At 35.9% G+C, this 20,051-nt stretch overlaps 1 protein-coding gene across 5 annotated transcripts in view; it reads right to left on the bottom strand.

Moving 5' to 3' along the window:
- GLS (glutaminase) overlaps positions 1–20,051 on the bottom strand; it is a 59,749-nt gene that overhangs the window by 14,689 nt on the left and 25,009 nt on the right. For 4 of the 5 annotated variants that reach the window (XM_053982903.1, XM_053982906.1, XM_053982908.1 and 1 more), the window contains 7 exons: positions 14,677–14,709; positions 14,368–14,426; positions 13,217–13,283; positions 12,641–12,691; positions 10,056–10,232; positions 8,825–8,956; positions 7,249–7,341 (listed from right to left, as the gene is read on the bottom strand). In XM_053982903.1, coding sequence (XP_053838878.1) covers positions 7,249–7,341; positions 8,825–8,956; positions 10,056–10,232; positions 12,641–12,691; positions 13,217–13,283; positions 14,368–14,426; positions 14,677–14,709 — 612 coding nt within the window. Of the gene's footprint in view, positions 1–6,006; positions 6,417–7,248; positions 7,342–8,824; positions 8,957–10,055; positions 10,233–12,640; positions 12,692–13,216; positions 13,284–14,367; positions 14,427–14,676; positions 14,710–20,051 lie in introns of those variants that run through there. The other variant, XM_053982905.1, reaches the window with a different exon arrangement.

Here is a 20,051-nt window from a genome sequence, read left to right as displayed (position 1 = left end):
TAAATCTTTTACCTCCCTGCTTTTATCTTTAAACACTGCAAACAGTCATATTCCCCAGCAGCCTTGGTATATGGGAGAAAACATACTCAGCTGTTTCAGCCTGCTTCTCTATGTTCTCAGTCATAATTCTTAATTCTGCTCTGCAATGGTATGAGTGGGGATTTTTAAAAACATGTTTAGTCTCAGTTTATTCTCAGATCAAGATTACATTTTAATTATTTGATTTGCAATAATTACAGGCTGGAGAATTTTAAGAGAGAGGTCCTTTAAAAGAAGTGTGAAATGTACTTTCCATTCAGAAAGTAAAAGCTACACATATAACCAAAAGCAGGTCTGTGAGTCCAAAAAAACCCTGATTATTGCATGAGCAATTCCTGAACAAACAATAAAGTTGCCTGCCTCAAGGAAAAAGCTGGGCTAGTGAATGACATCAACAGGAAATGAGTAACATTATCTCTTCCTATCACTCCACTTGTGTTCTCAGTTCATTGTTTTGACAAGTGCTCTGATCACAAGGGGTCCTAACAGTAACGTGCCATCCCTCAGCAAATTGCACACTTCCACACTTGTATTTAGCCTGTTGGGCTTCAACAGAAAAAATAAAGGAATATGGCTTTTTCAAATCCCTAAATCACTTCATTTTCTATGACATAATGAAAAAATACTTAAATTCCAGTAGGAAAAATACAGCAGGAAGTCAAAATATTAGTTACTGCTGACCAAAAGCCACTTTTACCTATGCCATTTCTAGGACTCCCTAGAAGTCAACAGATTACAGCATGATGGTAAGATCATCACATTTAGTGAAAACACAGATGTCACCATCACAAGCTACAGAAAGGGAAAATTACAACTGTAGGTTAGGAAAAGATTCTTTAATCAAAGGATTAAATTTAAACTGGGATAACTTACCCAGCCAGGTAACAAAACCTCATTGTTGGAGGTTTTCAACTTGACTGGCAAAGCCCTTGAGCAACACAATCCAAGTAACACTAGATGGTTCCTCGAGCAGGGGCTGGACTGTAAGATCTCCAGAGATCCCTCCTAGCCTCTGTGACCTCGTGGTTTCCTTCTCAGGTTGCTTACAGTCACTAGTGCTCCCTGCACCTCATACAGATAGGTTACAAGAACTGCACCCAGCTAAGTAAATCTGACCTGATTTAAGGTCAATATGAAGATAAACTTCCAATTCACAGTGTGCACATGAGTTTTGTAAAACCACGTGAAGGCACAGCTATGTGCCAGCTGAGTCAGAATCAGAGCAGAGCAGCAGCTAAAACAGAAAGCAGCACCTTACAGCAGATAAGCTGCCCCACGAGCCTGCTTAGCACAAAATACATCCAAGTACAGTTGACTGGAACATTTTTGAGGATAGGAAGACATTCTAGAATTACTTCCTTTTCCCCTTGTCCTTCCTTCAACCCCATTTCCTCACCAGCCCTAGTGCTGAGGTGTCGAAGTGTCTATTCTCCAAACATCCACCTGCCTTGTCCATGCCAGCTTAATTGACTCAATTAAGTCTTGCTCAAATTACACTGGTAAAAAACAAAAATAACAAACAAAATACCCAACAAACTTGCCCCCACCACAGATCTGCCACTCAACTCCATTCTAGGTTTTATTCAGCTAAGCTGCAGCCTCAGATGTGACCATCAGGTACTCCTGCTATGCACAGAAGAAATGCACATGGCATTTTCAGGAGTAGCTGAGCCATGTGCACAGTAAGGCCACTCAAGTCTTGCAAAAACATTTAAATGTTCTACGTCCAAGTGATACCAAGAAGTCTGCATAAAGCAAGATTAGATGCCAGTAATAAAATTAACTCCTACTTGCATGAAAACCCAAAGAAAAGAAGGCATTTTTCATTTTGCACACAATTTTCTCTAGAAGGAGCAAACAGCAAATCAGAAACCATGCTTGATTCAAGGTAGGTAGTTTAATAATTTAGACTATTTAAATTATTCAACATACTAGGACATGAATTCCTGAAAGAAAGTGAGGCTGTGCATGACTCAGCCATGTCTTTACATATATTTCCAGACTAGACAAATATGGAATAGACAAGGTGCCAGCACGATAAAAAAAATAGCTTTAGTTAAGATTTCTACCCAGTTTAAAGCCTCTTGCCAACCCTCCAACCACCACAGACATTTGTGAACTCAAATCCTTAAGGAGACTGCACTGAAGGCCAATTATTAGGTGTATTTAAGTCACTCTAATAAGAATTCTGCTGAAAGAAGTTTATTCTTGTTTCACTGCAATAACTGATTCTGAACCTTCAAAAAACTACAGAAGTATTATTTAAAATTAAAAAAGAAAAAACAGTGCAAGCCTACAAACAATGTTTAGGATAATAAAACATCATACATAAATTATGTTCATAATTAATTCCTTTGTTCACAAATTACTGTGCTTCAATGACATGTATGTATCAAGACCAAGAGATATATGAGCAATAAAAAAACAACATAATCCATCCTCCCCCCCACCTCCCTCCTCTGAATCCATTGCCTTTTTATTCATCTACCCACCCACTGGTCTTCTGACACAAATATATGCTGAAAACCAAAATATAAGACCAAAAGTAATTCTACAGTAAAACACCTATGGCTCTTGCTTTGTACCTACTACTCTTTTTCCTTCCATCATCTTTATGACTTAGAGAATAAATTATTTTTATAGGTGGTTTTTTTTTTAAGTATAATGAACATACAGCTGATTTTACAACTGTTGAACAAATAACTTCAGCTTATAAACCAGTCTACAGAAAAACTAAATTAACAATTCTGACCACCCTCAGTATAGGCAGGCCCCAGCACTACCAAAACAATGTGGGGCTTGGACCACCTCCCTTGCTACACATGATTTATTATAAGCTGTATTCTTCCCTTCACAATGCTCAGGATCAGCAGTAACTATGCTGGCACTGGCACCATTAACCATACATTTTCCATGTGACTGAATCAGTAATTTCAAAATCAGACAAATATATAGTGATGTTAAAATTCTACTGCATCAGGACTTCTTTATTAAAAAAGTCACGGTGATAAAGTTTTGCTACTTTGATTTTTGCCTTCAACTTTCTAAGACAACACTTCAAAGAGAAAAATAATTATTGTGAAAAATGTTTACAAAATCTCAGGAAAGTTTATAATGACTGGTTTAACTAAATCTGCTTATTCCACCTGCTCTTCCAGAATCTTTTTTTGAACAGAGTACTCGCTATCTTAACTTCAGTCTAAAAAAATGTGTTTGAACAAATCTGTTCTCCATTGAGAGAAAAAAAAATACAATAAAAATCAGCTTAAAATAAATTTATTAAACAATACAAAAATAAGCATGCTGGAAATCAAGATACATAAATAACATACAATGCAAATGAAAAATGGAAAACGAGACAGGTAACTTAACAACTGAGCCAAAAGGTACAACACAAATGCTAAAATAAATCTTTAAAAAGCATTTACATTTCTAATGAAATGTTAATGATGCTGACAAAGAAAAACAAACAAACAGCTAAAATGCTTGAATATCAAGAATTGCTATTACTGTAGCACAGGTGAACACTAAAACCGTTGCAGACTTCACACATGGAATGACTAAACCTCTGTGGTCCTGGCCTCTCCCACCTGCCTGTGGTGGGTGACCTTGGCCCCCCAGGTGCCCTGCCAGGGACAGGAGCCATCTGCACACGTGGCAGCCAGGGCAAGAAACTACAAGTGTGGGCAAGTTACAGAACAGTTGGTTCAGAGGAGTCTCCTCCTGGACCCTTCCTAGCTAGAAGCTGCCTTCAATTCTGAGGCAGGCTTCAAAAGCATATATTACAGAACTGTAATATATATATTTATATATATATTTAAAGATTGTTAAAGCTGTATCCTAAATATTTTTATTATGCATATTGAAGACCTAGTAGTTTTTTTATTTTTGTATTTCCCATGCAGGACTTTACTCTATCACAAGTTTTACATGTGGAAAAATCATCCATCTTCAACCACATCTTTAGAAGTGGCTTCAAACGGTACTAAAAATCAAGGTGGGTAGAATCAGATCAAGCAAATCCTGCATCATGCCTTTTCCATTTTTAATTAAATCAGCAAGTCATCCAGCAACATGTCACCACTGTAAATACTTCCCATTAGCAGCACAGACACATTATGTTCCCTCTCGCAACTGAGGGTATTTCAGGTAAAGTAGCTCTGCAGGATCTAAATACTTGTTATGTCTCTGTAGCTACTAGTTTACTGCAAAATCCTCAAACAGGCAAGACGTTTTATAATTCAAGACCTTGCCTTTATTTTGAGGATAAGCACTAACAAACCTAACCTTATCATCAGAGATAAGATTATAAAATAGTTATTATTCAGCAATTCATGACTGACACTTATTACTGACATCTGCACCACAGATTTACCTCTTCATCCCAGAAGGGCATCAAATTCACTGAAAATTGGATGTTCCGTATCATTTTGCTTAAGTATTTCCATCCTAGGCTTCAAAGACAGGAAGCCCATCCTTTTACAATACTCTGCTAAATGAAGATTATTCAGGGTTTAGTCAGAGCTTTTTCAAATGTTAATGCAAAATTAACAATACCCAAATAGATTAATTAAGAGTAGCTTGCTTTCTCAGAGAACATCAGCTCTGTTTTGTGCATATTCCGAAACTCATGAACATCCAGATGGGTCAAAAAAGGGGCAGGAAAAAAATTAACTCTGCGATTAGGCAAAACTCAGATATCAACATTTTGGAGTTTTAGATAAAAAAAGGGATAGGGACTGGGGAAGGGAGCAGAGAGAAGAGGTGAAGGTGTTACTACAGAATTGTTTGTCACTGTCTCTTAAAATCCTCTACCAGCTAATACCATTTATCATTGCTTAGACACATTTCTCCAGTTTGATAAACCAGTACTCTGTGTGATGTGTACAAGGGATGGGACATATCAGATTATTTGCAAATTTAGAGAGGAGAAAACTTTATAGAGACTGCTTTTCTAAGATTTTTTGCATTATTAATAATCTAATTCCTGCAAGTGTTAAGAATTTAGCAAGTCTTTGACCTCTGTTCAGAACTGCCAATTAAGCCTATCTGAAGCTTAAATATATCCTGTGGAGCTACACCCTACTCAAGATACTCAAATTATCAAATTATGCCGCTTAAGAGATGCAGCTGTCTGTAGAAAAATGCACATCCTCTTTCTCAGTAAGCTGACAGAGCTGCAAACTCAAAATCATTTACAAAAAAATAGCAATTAATGATAACTTCTTAAGAATTTGCTCCTGTGTAAGTGAAACCTCATATATGAACATATGCACACAGTAATGGTTGAAAAATAGTTCTGAACAGTTCTAATAAGATCTACCGATCTTCTTCCCTGTGAAGATATTTCCTGCTCACTGCTCAGTTGGTTACCACTCTAAACCCCAGATTGCTTACATTCCTTTCCAGGGTGGAGCACAGCACTATTAGTAAGGCAGACTTCTGAGTCAGAACTACCAGCTGGCATCACGAGCAGCAAGAGAGACATGCCAAATAGTTGGGGCAGAAATCTCTCTGCTGCATTACTTAACTTGCAAACAATAGAGGTTTTTTTTCCTCCTCCCCACTTCCTGACCAGGCATTTTTGCTCTCTTTATTACAATATTAGCATTAATAATTATTAATGGTTTGATTAAAAGAAAAAATAATCTTCAATAGCATGGCATATGCAAAAGGTCCATTTCTGTTCAAATTTGAAAGTTCACGTTTAAATAATCCTGACATGGTTATAATGACTCAGAACCTATCTCCACTTAATATACAATTATTTAGAAAATCATGAATTTGCTGTATTTTGCCAAAAATTATTTTATATTTTAATTAATATTCTATCTTTACATGCTGACCCTGCTCAGTGGACACAAGCTCTTGCTCAGCCTCAAAGTTTATATTCTCAAAATTCTCAGATATAAACAAAAATAAACAGATACACCACAAGAGTGGTATGTATCTTTGAAAACACTAAGATTTACCTTTGCTTTTTTTTTTTTTTAACTAAATGTGTTCTAAGTAACTACAAAAGTCAGTTAACAGCTTTGGGTTTGTTTGCACATGCTTTTTCCCCACACACCCTTGAACTTTAACAAACTTTTTGGTATAGCATACAGAATTTACACAAAATGTATATATAAATGAAATACCAGGTAAACAATATTCAAATCAAAGTTAAATCTAGAGATGCTTGAGGGTTTTTTTAAATGAAGAATTTAATGAAACTAGAACCCATTTGTTTAGTTCTGCTCTCCCCGACCTTCCATTCTATACACTACGGTTCTGGAGATGTCCTCGTTTGATTCAGGTGACACTTTTTTCCATACTGTTTCTTTTAAAGCAAGTTCTTGCTGGAGATTCTCATAGTCCATTGGTCCAAAGGAATGCTAGTTGTTCAAGCAACATACATTATTTATTAGTGTACTTGAAGGAAAAAAAACACCATACTTGCAGTCATTGCTAATAGACTCAAGTTTTTCAGCTCTTCACATAAACTGTTAGTTTCTCTTTTGCACTTATAAAAAATTAAATTCAAAACTGGGTATTTTTTAGATGTATACATGCAAATAGAAGCACTTTAAAAATCATTCTACTGTATTGAAATTTTCATGCCTTAGTCAAAACATTAGTGGTATTGAATAGATAGAAGTTTTCCTTATCTCAATCCCCTCACACCTGTAATCTTTTGTAAATGTAGCTGGAGTGGATTCAGTTCATTCCCAGACACTGCTTACACAGCTCCCTAAGTAGCAGGCTCTTGTCTGCAGCACTGTTCATGCCTCAATTCACTGCCTGTCCAGCTCTCAGCAGGTCATGTGGTGTCAGATACCCTTGTGAAAATACAGCTAAACACAGATCTGGTGCACTGCAGCACACAAGAGAAAGGCTAAGCCCACCAGCTGGTCAAGTCTGCATTAAAGGCAACCAGTGCAGTAAAACTCTTGGCAACTTCCATCAGATACCATCTACCTAATCTAGCAGGGGAGAGGAACTGCATGAAATGGAGTTACAAATCTAGTAATAAATTCTCCTTACACAAAACCCTGTGACAGTGTGGTCCACCCAAGTTAAGTGTCCACTAATCATGTACACTAACTAGATGATCTGAAAGCTTTGATGCAATACATGTCATTGAGCAGTTTGGCATTTAGAGAAGAACTTTCCATATTTCTTCTGAAGTCTATGAGCAATCCTCACTGAACACAGACAGTAACTTACCCGCTGATCACCACCTTCTCTGCGAGGATCAAGCTTTTTTGCAAAGTGTCTTAAATTATCGTAGTTATGGAAATTGCACAGAGAAACCAGATCCTGCAAGCATTTAGAGAACATGTGTTACTATCTGCATAGGACAGCCAAATGCATCTCAGTTAATAATAAAACTACCACTTACACTTTTTGCATCATATCCTAGTAACTTAAACCAGTAAGAAGTTTATTTAATAAATCAATACCCATGTCCATAAGGCACTTTGAGCATAACAGATCTAGAGGATAAAATTCTAATAATACCTTTAAATTCCTTCTTACAGAAGGATGAAACAGGGAGCAAATTAGCAAAATATCTATTTTAATAAAATTCCTAGTCCATCTGTATCTAACACTTCAGGAACAGAAAAAATAGCCTGGGCTAGGTCCAGAACACCAAACTTTGATCAAAAGTATGAAACAAGGAAATGAGTGACATAATGGATTCTCAATCAGTTTGAATTACAACATGAAAGGCTATAATTACAAAACTTGGCAATGCTGTTCTGTTTTTAAAAGTGACCACTACATTCATGTTACTTGTATGCCACAATCATGTATGAGTTTTTAGGTCTCATTGCAATGCAGTAAATCCTTCACCTACCCCTCTATTCTAGGATTTAGAGTTAAGTTATCAGGACTATTTAATATGAAGCATTAAAGCACTTAAACTAGAATTAATAACTTCTTACTATGAAGCTGTGTAAGTGTTGGATAAATAGAAGCATGAAAATTTTTAACTGCTGCTCAATCTCCCATTAATAACTAAGCAATCATCATTACAAGGTAGTTTCAGGGAGAAAAAGGAAGAAATTTTTTACATTCTCCTCTCCCACAAAACTCCTTAATTAATCACTACAAAGTCCTCCTCAAAATCTCTCCTGCTTCTAATGCTCCTATCAGCAGACTATCCATAGCTCTCACTGGCACAACATGAATGTAGGAAGCCTTTTCCCAGCATCTGGGTACCATCTATTAAGACATCTTTTATGTCAGATGGTTTACAAAAATCAGTTTAAAAATACATCAGAATTTCAGGCAGTATTTCATTACAGGTTTTTCTTTTATTGCAATGAAATAAGAGTTGCATTTCCAATGTTTTGAAAACTGCACTTTATGACAAGAGAGGGAAAGAAGTCTATAAATCGAGCTCTACTGTTTTTAATGCAATATACTGGAGTCCAGCACTGTCATTATCCCATGAAGTGTTCCTTCTCAAAGCCTTTCCACAACAATTTCTCCACTGTTTCTGGCATTGTACTTCAATGCTTGCTGAAATCAAGTGCCATTTAATACTAAAAAGCAAACATCTATTCTTAGACTTTCACCCTTGAATCAGATGAAACTTGTTATGTAGGGAACAATCAGAAATCACTATTTAATTCACTTAGATCTCAGCTATGCCAACTGAAGCGCAGTAAACATCGGCTGCAAAACCAAAAAAAAAAAAAAAAAAAAACCAAAAAAAAAAAAAAAAAAAAACACACACACCACCAAAAAACAAACCCAAACAACCAAAAAAAACCCCAAGGGCAATGCTGCTTACATGACAAAAGTGAATTCCTTTAACACTGTTGCCCATCTTGTCCAAAGGAGGTGACCAGCACATCAAGCCCATGACATTAGGAACAACCAGAAGAATCCCACCAGCAACTCCAGATTTTGCAGGAAGACCAACCTACAGAATATTACAGAGAATTACTGGCCTCTGCAATTGTTCCTCACTATTGTAACACAATGCATCAGCATTTTCATAAAGATTATTGTGTAGCATTTATAAAACATGTACCTGGAAGGCACTTGAAGCTGGGAAAGCATTATTACTTATCTCTTTTTAGATAAACAATAACCTAATGCAGTTTGTAACAATCCAAGGTTCACAATCATAAAGCTATTTGCTCTCAGGAAGACAGTGAGTCAATAGTACTGTGAAAGAAGATAATTTAAATCTATTTTTAAAAAGTAATTATGACTAAGCAGTAGTGCACAAGCGTATGTCTCATGAACAGCTTGCAACAAGGTGGTAGAATGAAGCTGTAAAAATCTTGACTGGAAAAGGTAAAAAACAAAACCACAAGAAAATTGGAAAGTATCGATGAAATCATACAATTACATGCTTGTTTACAATCTCAACAAAGGCATTACTTTTTTCCAGTACGAACTAACATGTCACATATCCTCATGGCTCTCCAAGCAGCAAATTTTATGTCACAAAATGCACCATAATCAATTTTATGTGTATGCAGAAAGGAAAAACTAATGATGTTTTAAAAAATACTGGAAGTGTAAGATACAGTCCATCTTGAATTATACACGTGTAAGGAACACACTGCTAGAAAACAGGAGCACAGTACATGTGCTGTGTATGACAGTCATTTTCACACATATAAGGACAATTTCTGAGCCTGAGTTACTGAAGAAAAAAAACTGTCTGCAAAGGCTTGCTGCTATCCATGACTCCCATACAGCAGGATTTCTTCAGCCATGTTTTCAGTTCCTCTTGCTCTCATGAACAGCCTTTCCTAAGGAACAGAATTTATGTTTTGATATGAAAAGGATTCTCAGATGTGAAGGTAGAGTGCTCTAAGGTATGTGACACTAGTAGTGCCATGAATCCTAGGTGAGATTTTCCCTTACAGTGTGCTTAATTTCAAAACAATCCATGTAACACCCTCTCCTCTGCCTCAAAAACAAGGAAGCAATCCCTAGAACATGGAAAATCATAGCACAGATTAACCTTCCTGGTCAGCTGCAATTAATACCTGTAAAGTACTTACATGGAAGGCAAACTGCCCTGAAAAGTCATACATGCCACAGGAATGCATCAAACTCAAGGTATTCCGGACTGCCTCGGGGCTCAGGACTCTCTCACCAGTGATTGGGCAAAAGCCACCATTAGCCAGAGTTGCTGCCATCACACTTGCTGATTCACATGTTACTTCTATTGAGCAAAGCTTATGGAAAAGAAATAGAGATTATAAGCACTGGTACATCTAGCACAGAAAGGCCAACTACAGCAGGACCAACAAAATATTGAAATCTTAAAATAACATCTCAGAATCACCTGTAGCATAACATTTCTTACAGATTACACTAGTAGCATCAATTACTACAGTCTGAATCGTTCTACTATAAAGATCCCAGTGACAGTGTTTGTAAGCCCTCTTAAAAGCTGGGGACAGTATTTTTATGGGTTAGTGTCTCTGCTTGATTCCTCCCCCCGCCCCCCTTATGTTCCTTTGAGAGGAAGAGGTCTGTAAAACAATCTCTAAAAAAGTATTTTGCATCTGCTTAAATGGCAAAGCAACAGAATGACTTTTTTTTTTTTTCAATTTGAGCTGGTTTCGTGGGTGGGTTCTTTTTATTTTAAAGCCTTAGAAGATCCCACACATTATCAGAAGTACAATTTAAAGCTGCAAATTCTAGCACATGCAAGTGTTAATGCCAGCACTTCCTGCTGATGCAGCCTTATTTCACCTTTCTCATATTTAATTTCTTATATAGTAATGATACAACCACACCATAGTTTTTCCCAGGATCCCTGCTTCAGTACAGACTATACATACTTTGGTGACACATCAGGAAATGTGATAAGATGCCATCACCTGATGCTGCCTCATTTCTGCAGAAACCAAAAGATAAGTTGGTTTCAACCTGAAGCTGAAATGCTGCTCTAAAAAGTAAACAAACTAGTGCTCGTATTCTTGCTTCTGCCAAACAGTCATTACATGATACTTCATGAAGTTACCTAAGCCACGTTTGCATGAGTAGTTACTACCTGGAATTCTTATTTTCCGGGTGCCAAACTCAATACATCCTAGTCCAATCAACTGGAGTTGCAAATCAAGAGATTGTCAGAGACGCATCTAAAATGGCAACTGTGTTTTAAACATATGAAGTATTACACAATATCACCTACTTTCAAAAAAAAAAAATTGTTTCTAGGTTCTCAGTTTAAGCACCTGCATTCTGTACCTCGTTTGTCTAAACTGAGAATAATCCACCCTCACTTTACAGAGATAATAGGCAAATATGTTTATTCCTGCTCAGAAAGTTCCCAGTCACAAAAGGGAGGAAGGAGCATTACAGAAAACCCAAAGAAAAGAAATAACTAGACTTTTAAGTAGAATCTGAATGCTGGAAAGGTAAGCATTGTACCCTAAAAGGAAAACAGAAATGCTGCTCATGTATGAGCTACCCTTTTCCTGAGCATGGAGGGAAAAGGAGCTTTTTCAAGGGAAAAAAGAAAGAATGACACATGGTCATTAAATCAGATATCAGAATGCACAAAAATGAGGCCAAATTAAAATACATCAGAAAAGTAAGCTTTAGTATTTCTTAACTTATGAATAGCTTCCACTTAGAAAACATATCAGGCAGTGGGATACAAGGCATTTAAAAAGCACTTTTAAACAGTAAATTCATACAAATTACACATTCTCTTCTGTCACAAGTTCAGAATAGACTATTAGCTTGTACCTAGTTTCTAACTCAACAAGAGGTCAACTACAGCTGATTACACATACCTTACTTCATAAACACTCATCCAATCTAAATATAAGAGAGCAGGTGCATCCCCACACAAAAAAATCAAATAAAATTTGCATTTTGAAAATAATAGCTTATAATTTGCATAAGTAAGTTGTATTAGCAAGTCTCCAAGTCAAAAGTAGATTTTGAGAACTCTGTATTTTTTTTTAAACTCTCCCAGATGAAGTGAATCAGCAATACAACTTGAACTGCCTCTTGAGAACTCTACACAGCAGGGCTGAGTTGTGAACATTTAAACATTAGGAAACCCTTACTGAGGAAATACCTCACACTTGCCAAGTTCTCATTTTGTGACAGTTGTAAATAACTTGCTGAAAGTGAAAAAGAAAAAAACCGGGGTAGGGGGAGAAAAAAAATATATATATTCTTACTCAAAAGCATTGAATTAAATCAAAAGGAGGAGATATTCCCATTACTTCCCTTGTAGCACTCCCCTCAAGCCTACAGCTCAGCAAGCATTCTCCACTTACAGAGGTTAAACTACTCCACAGCACCATAAGAAGCAGCAACCCAAAGAAGTGTTTTGTCAAACTCACTGAAGCAATACAAGTCATTTCAAGCTTTTAACTTCTAGTGGTTTAAACACTATTGCTTGTATAGTTTGTATTAGTAACATAGACACCTGAGTAGATCACCTAAACAAAAGCATATCTGGATACATCAAACATACATCTGTCATTTCCAGAGTTAAACAGAAGCTGACATTTAACTGCAAGTCATTAAAGCCTCCATGTCTAGGCACAAATCAGCTTCTACTGTTTATAACAGCAATTCTAAGCCTACAGTGAGTCTCAATTTTAAAGTCAGTTACCTGAAAATAGAAGTCTAGTATAGCAACCATATCCGTGCCTTCAGGAAAGCACTGAGGAAGAAAAGTAAAGAGTCTTTAGATATATTTTTTTTTTAAGTATTGCTTTAGCTATACTGTTGCCAGCATACTAAGCATTAGGCATATTTTAATATAAACATTTAAATGTAGTAAGTAGAAATACTTAATGACATCAGATTTAAAAACAACATAGTGCAGCAGTATCAATAAACTAGGTGCTAAAATATTTTTCAGTATAGTTTTGAACATCTTTAAATAAGCAAACGGAAAAATGCATCCAGGAGTTTTATAAAGTCACCTCTACAGCACAGATTACACGTTTTACAACAAATAAAACAAATTACCATGGCTGTGTTACAGAAAATATTTAGAGGTATTTTATTAGAATGGCATAAATATCACACTTTTTAAATGACAGCATCTGAATAACATTGGTAAGACATATCCAGTATGAATTTGTGTCATACTGTACATAAAATAAATTAAAAGTCTTCACAGGCTATGAATAAAACCGAGCACATCATCTTTAAAATACACTTAAGAAAAAAAGAGATTAACCTTTTTTTCTTTCAAGTAATAGCCAATTGCAAAGTTTCTATCTCCGCTCTCTCTTTCAGACTGGAATCTAAAAGAGAAAAAAAGAAAAAGAGACAAGGCAACATGTCAAACTTTGCAAAAAAACCCAAAAAATCGCTGAATTCAAGATGTATAATGTAATTCAGTAAAATTCCATGTAAAGGATACATCACTTCTGAACACAAATATTCTACTAATGGGACAGAAGTGGCCACAGCAGTTCATCCCAGTTCACTCAGCTGGAGTGAATCAGCACTGACATCCAAATGCAGTACTGGTTACCTACAAAATACAAGCTGACTTGGAGAGAAGGCAAAGGAAGGTAAAATCCTAATCTTGGATGCATTTCTAAGTAGGCCAGAGTGGAATGGAACATCCATCCCACAGTGGGACAGTGAAAGGGTCGTTATTCCCTGCTCAAAGCAGAGGAACCTGAGGATCACACAGCAGGCAAGACAAATGGCTGCACTCCTCACTGGGATGATTGAGGTAAGGATGAAACCTAAAGGAGGAACACCTGCCTGGTTCCTTCTACAGTGCACACCTTTTACTGTAACAAAGCTCAGGAAAAACACCTCTGCATGTGCATTGCAGCTGGCAACCTAGAAGCACCTCTGCTAAAGGGAATCTTCATGATTTACCCCATGCCGCCTGAAAAAGCTCTCAAGAATTTTGGAATGCTATATACTGAGTTTATGAGGGAACTGCTTGTTTGAGAAAGTAATTTAAATATGCAAAATAAAAAAGCAGGAGGAGTCCCAGTTGTATGAACTATGCTTTCTAAATATTTGCTATGCAAATACCAACATGCAGAGTTTAATTTTTAATATCAATACCAGGAAGAGAAGAGTTGCACTTACAGCTCTCATTGCCATAGCTCCAACAGAGCACTAAGACAGAATAATGACATTTTCAAAGAGGTAACCAATACTTTTAGGTGAAATTTAGCCACACCGCTGTCAGAGACATGCACAACTTTAGTTGTAAATTGTTAAGTGAAAGACACCCTCCAATATAAGGGATGAAATGCCAGTTGAAATGTAAATAACTGAACTTTGTCATAAGCTCAGAATATCAGTTATCAGTTGAAACACTTTCCACCTAACCTTATTAAGTGAATAAAAAATACTTACGTAGCATTACTGAATCCAACATACTCATTACCAGCCATTTTATTCATGAACTGCATCACCTGTCAGAGACAAAGACAAGGAAAAGCAATATTTTTACACAAAAAAAGGTTACGAACTTTCAACCCAGCCTTATCCTAAATCTTGCAACACCATTTCATAAATGCAATACGAATCACTAAACGTTTAAACAACCATGTACATCTACAAAGACAAAAACCAGGTTATTACTAAAATTTCACTTTCCATTCCCTTGCCATCTTGAAACTTTTACCACTGAAGTAAGTTTAAGAAGTTATAATGTTAACTTACGTAGTCAAATTTTTCTGCATTATTTGCTCCTTGCTGCAAGAAAAGAAAAAATAATTTACAAAAATTGTTAACAAAGGAACGAAGTTAGTTCACTTAACAATATTAGGATTTTAATGCACATAACTAAGGTATGAGTCTAATTAAGAATAAGGTACTACAATCACTTCATATATTAATGAAAAAATTTAAATGTTAGGTAAGTAAATCTTTAATTATCATTTAAATAATCCTATGCATCTTAAACACCTGTATGCTGGAGATTAATTTAAATTGAAAAAGGTATGCTTTATTTTAAGTGCTCTCTATTCAACTTTACATGCTTAGCATAAGTAAATGCAGTAGCTAAAGCAAAAAAATACAAAAGTAACTACAAACAGGATAATTACAGTAAAAACACTAACTTTTTACAGATTAGTAAGGCAGAGGTATTCTCATATTACCAACAGAGCTGAGCATAGGGAGGTTCAGGCTACTTAAGTTAAAATATTTCCACAGCCAGCGCCCATACTAAGAATTTAGACTGAAGACTTAAAATGAAGTGCTACCCTTAACTATAAAATAACTGCAATTAATTAAAAAAAATATCTGATTAATGTCCTACCTATTAAAAATTGTTAAACAGCTAGAAAAATAGAATTTCAAATCATAGGGTACATCGTTGTGCTAACAATGTACAGGAAAACCTAAATCCAACTTAATAAGGATGATAGTGGAACTTAATTCTTAGGGTGGGCTTGGTTTGGGTTTTTCAGGGAGGATGAGGGTTGTTATTTTGAGGAATTTTTTTTTCCTCCCTTATTCAAGAACATTCTCGATTTTAGTAGCTGCCAGTTAAAGACATTAATTTTTTAGAGGTCTCTGATAGGTGACCTTTCACAAATTCCTATTGCAAGAGATTCAAAGAGGAGTGGGAGGTAAAAAATAGCTCATGGTCCACTGGGGGGAGTTTTAATTTTTTTTAAGTAGCCAAGTAGAATTTTTGGAGGAAGTTTAAAAACCAATGGCATCTCGTACACAAGTGGAAACAATGTATCTGGAGAAGATGTTTTAATACAAAATTTTAATATTAAAGACACTCTATTTAGAATAACAAGACTCTAACAAATCTCAAACAATTCAAGACGCTACTTGTACTTGTACTGTGTTTAGTGTGGGGATGGGGAAGAAAGTGGAAAAAACGGAAGCTTTATATCAACCAGTATTTTACTTAATGAAATGCATAAAGCCAGTCTCATTTCCCACTCTGTATATGGATTAGGGTGTTGCAGATAATCTTGAAAGCCCATGCTTCAGCTCATCTACAAGAGGATGTGCAGACACACACATACAATCACTGGTGAAAGGAAAACCACACTGTTCTCTCAAAATTATGCGCCAGTGGTTACCTTATGTTTAAAGGCTAATAACCTTACTCCTAAAGGCAATAAACTCCAGCTAATTTTCAATTAGATAAAAAACGCATGATACATTTCATCAAAATGTTCCTGTATAATATACCAGAACACAAATCTTAAAAATTTAACTCCAAATCTGTTCAATGAAAAATAATTAAAAGAAGAAATTACCAACTTCATTGAACTGTTGCAGTTGTCAAAATATTCCATAGATCCTAATGCTGTAAAATATGTAACAACATTTAAACCACAAAAACCTTTTTAACCTTTCAAATGCACAATGAACATCTTTTTCTGGGAAAGTGGGTCAGCATTAGTTATGGGATGCTGCATTGATAATTGTATGGTTAGACATGTATAATAAATTGAAACAGCTTCTTTTGTTAAAAAAAAAAAAAGAAAAGAGGGAGAAAGGGATCATGCTTTCTGCAAAAATATAAATACATAATGCTTTACTTTTTTGTTCTGCCCAGTGGAAAAAATATGCCCTCAACAAAAACATGGCTTTACCAGCAGCACATAAAACTAGTGGGCGAAAGACTCAATGCAAACTTTTTCCACATCGACTTCTTACAAAAAATTGTTCCTTTTAAAGTTCACAACTAAACTCGTATTTTGGGAAGAAAATCTTCTGCATACTAGGCCAGATGATGAGCTTTTAGTCCTTGATGTTCCTCGCACTTGTAGAGTATTTCATATCACACACAAAAGCATTGTTACTGAAACCAGACTGCTCATACACCTGAACTACTTGCTTAAGCAATGACATGATCAAGACCTCAGCAGGGATTTGCTACAACATGTTACTGAAATAAGAAACTCTGCTTCCATACACATGATGGCTAAAACCCCAACAGATTAGTTCCCTTCTTTCAGCAGCTGACAGAGGTGTCCTGCTCCTCCTAAAAAGCTGGAGAGACACAGTGGCAACACACATTCTATGATTAAAATTCAATTGCAAATATAAAATCCTAACATTCAGAGTACTGAGCAGTTTTCCATAATAATTTAAACAAATATAAGGGACAAGAGAACAAATGTTCTTCCTCAAGTGCTTCTTTCTAGCTTGACTGCATAAACTTATGAGTTTGGGGGCACAGCATTTCTTAAATAGCATTTTTAAAGTTCAGATACAATTCAACCTGTCTAGAACATCAAAGAAAACATTCCATGCACTAAACTCCACAAACACTTTGTACATTTATGGGAACATGTTCATATACACACTTATACATGCTTGTGTGTATATGCATATGAAGAAACACTTCTAAATGAATACAAAATTTATAATGTTAAGACTGAAGCAGTTTGATAGGCAGAAAATTCAGATTTGCAGAAGACAGCTCAATATGATTTTGTAAACATTTAAAACCCCAATGGGCACGGTGGCTGTCAATCATAAATTTGAATTTTTTGACTGTGTCAGGTTTTAGTGATCTTCCCTTTTTTTTTTTAACAAGGTACTTGTACTGTATTACTTGTATTTCTACTAAAACATATAAACAGTTGCAACGGCTACATGCCTACATAGGAGAGACCCGTGGATACTTACCAGAGCTTGCAACAACAAAATTGGGCAAAATTTATTAGAAAAGCGGTTAATATTAGCCACTTTTCATTGTTCAACACTGTTTCTATGATTAGACCATATAAGCTCTTACCACGTGTCTCTCACTAAAGCAATTCCTCAATTTTGAACCTAAGCAAAGCTAATATAAACACCTGCATCATGAGAAGTTTATAATATTTTAAAAATAGAAGATTATTTAATAATTAATTTCTGAATATTTAAAGCTGAATTTATAATCTAACACTATATTGTGATGAAAATATCCAGAAACAAAAAAATCATAATTCTGTCAGAGTGCAACACGTCTGCATTTTTCATGAAGTTAACTACTGTCTTTATTTTAGCTTTCTCTACTTAGATACTGATATTTTATATTTATATTTTACTTGTTAAGATGGTCCTGTTCTGTGAGAACTGGTGTCTTCACAGTTTAGTGTACCATTTTCAGCTCTGAAATACTTGAGAGTACACTGTGACAGACAATATTTGACCTAAGACAAACACTATCAAAATTTCAAATACCTGTAAGATTTTTTTTGTGTCCTTCACTTCTGTGCATGTGTGACCACTTAACACACGTTATTTCACAGAACCTACTACATATTCTATGTCACATAACATCCCGTATACTTGAGTTTTAATAAAAAGTGGAGAAAAAAATGGATGTAAGTTCTATCCCAAATTAGTTACCATAAGAAAATTAGTAATCTAGGAAGAGAGGCAACGTCACCAAAGTAAAGACAAGTCTCTGGCAGAGAAGATCACAACACCAACACATTGTAAAGTGGTTTGTATGCACATTTACACATCAGTCTGTCAGGAAGGATAACTCCACTGACAGCACAGAGCAATTAAGCTAAATCAGTACTATTTATTGTAACTGTATTGTCAAATAAACCATGCATTTTCTCACCTCTCAAGTACTGAACTGTAACTGCATAGGTTTCCTAATAACTGAATCCTGACAGCAAACAGACCCTTGACACAGCTAGACACATTTTTTTCTGCCACTCTTTACCTCGTTTACTTTGTGATTTATCAGCATATCTAGAAATGTCTTAAATATATCACAACCCTCTCCATGTTTTATACAGAATCAAATAATCTTCCGTTGAACTAAGGTTTTTTAGGGTCAGAAAGATCAGCATTTTCATTTTTTTGTACACTATTTTTTTTGCAACAACTATGAATTTTACTATTTCCAACATGTCTAAATGCTTCCCACATAATTCAAGACCACAGCACACTTCCCTTCAATGAGCATTCCAGTCCACACTGTCTGCATGTGGCTGCCAGCACTTAGAAGATCTAAAGATGCTGTATTCGCCTGACCCTTTGCTGTGAGGTTAGGAAAACTTTTATCTACAGATGGAATGTTAAAGCATACAATAAAAATTACTTAAGATTAATCCCCCTGGTGATTCCACCCACAGCCATCTGCCTTCTTCCACATATTTCTCTCTGAACCCTTCCTCTTCCTCTCACCTGCACTTCTAATGTGACAGTCAGTAAAGGTAATGTGGAAGTGGGAAGTCCCTGACAAAACCACTGGTATTCCTGGAGTTGACAAGCTTTGAGAAGTGAGGTTAAGGCTTAAGAAAACTTAAAAGATCAAAGTTGTAAAATCTATCCATATTACAGGCAAAAAAGACTTTTCCCAGCCAATGTGATGTACAGAAAGCTGCACTGGATCGGTACTACATCCATACAGGAGCTGAATCACCTTCTTTCAAGCACCTGTATCTCCTCGGAGACATGATAAAAATTACTGTTTTATCTCATACCACTTTTCCATAAACTCCTGTAATTGCCACTACAATTTTTTTTTTATAAAAATTATTTGAAAATTGTTGTAACTATGTCATTTATATAAGTAGTAATACAGGCAAATGGCTGTACAATTATTAACAAGGGAAAAGGTCCTCAGCCGGTTTTTTTAAACTTTATTTCATTAAAAGTGACCCGCAGGATGTCCTTTTGCTAAAGCATTTTTATTGTAGACACATGCTTTAAACTGCTGGAACAGTCTGTGGAGTGTAATGCAAGTACAATTAGAACAGGGCCAGGGGTTAAGGCACCAAAATGTAAATACACTCTAGTTCCAAAGACAAGGCAGTTGGAAAATCAATTAAGATGGCAGGAGTAAGCCATGCCTAAGTAACTCAAACAAACACGTAACTTAACATGCACATACCCCTAATTATTTATTATTATGGATTGCAAAGACAATGTAAGATTAGAGTTTAGGTCCCTGATCTGTTCCAAGGCAGGAACATCAAATTCTGACAGCACTCAGAACTGGGTATGTGATGCTTAGAGCCTTTTTTACCCCTAAAATGTTAACATATTCTGACAGAGATTACTCCAGGCATCATCCCTCATCCACAATCCTAATCCGTGCCAGGCTGCAA

This window comes from Vidua macroura, chromosome 7, assembly GCF_024509145.1.
Source record: "Vidua macroura isolate BioBank_ID:100142 chromosome 7, ASM2450914v1, whole genome shotgun sequence".
Taxonomy (NCBI): Eukaryota; Metazoa; Chordata; class Aves; order Passeriformes; family Viduidae; genus Vidua; species Vidua macroura.
This window is presented reverse-complemented; position numbering and strand designations above follow the sequence as displayed.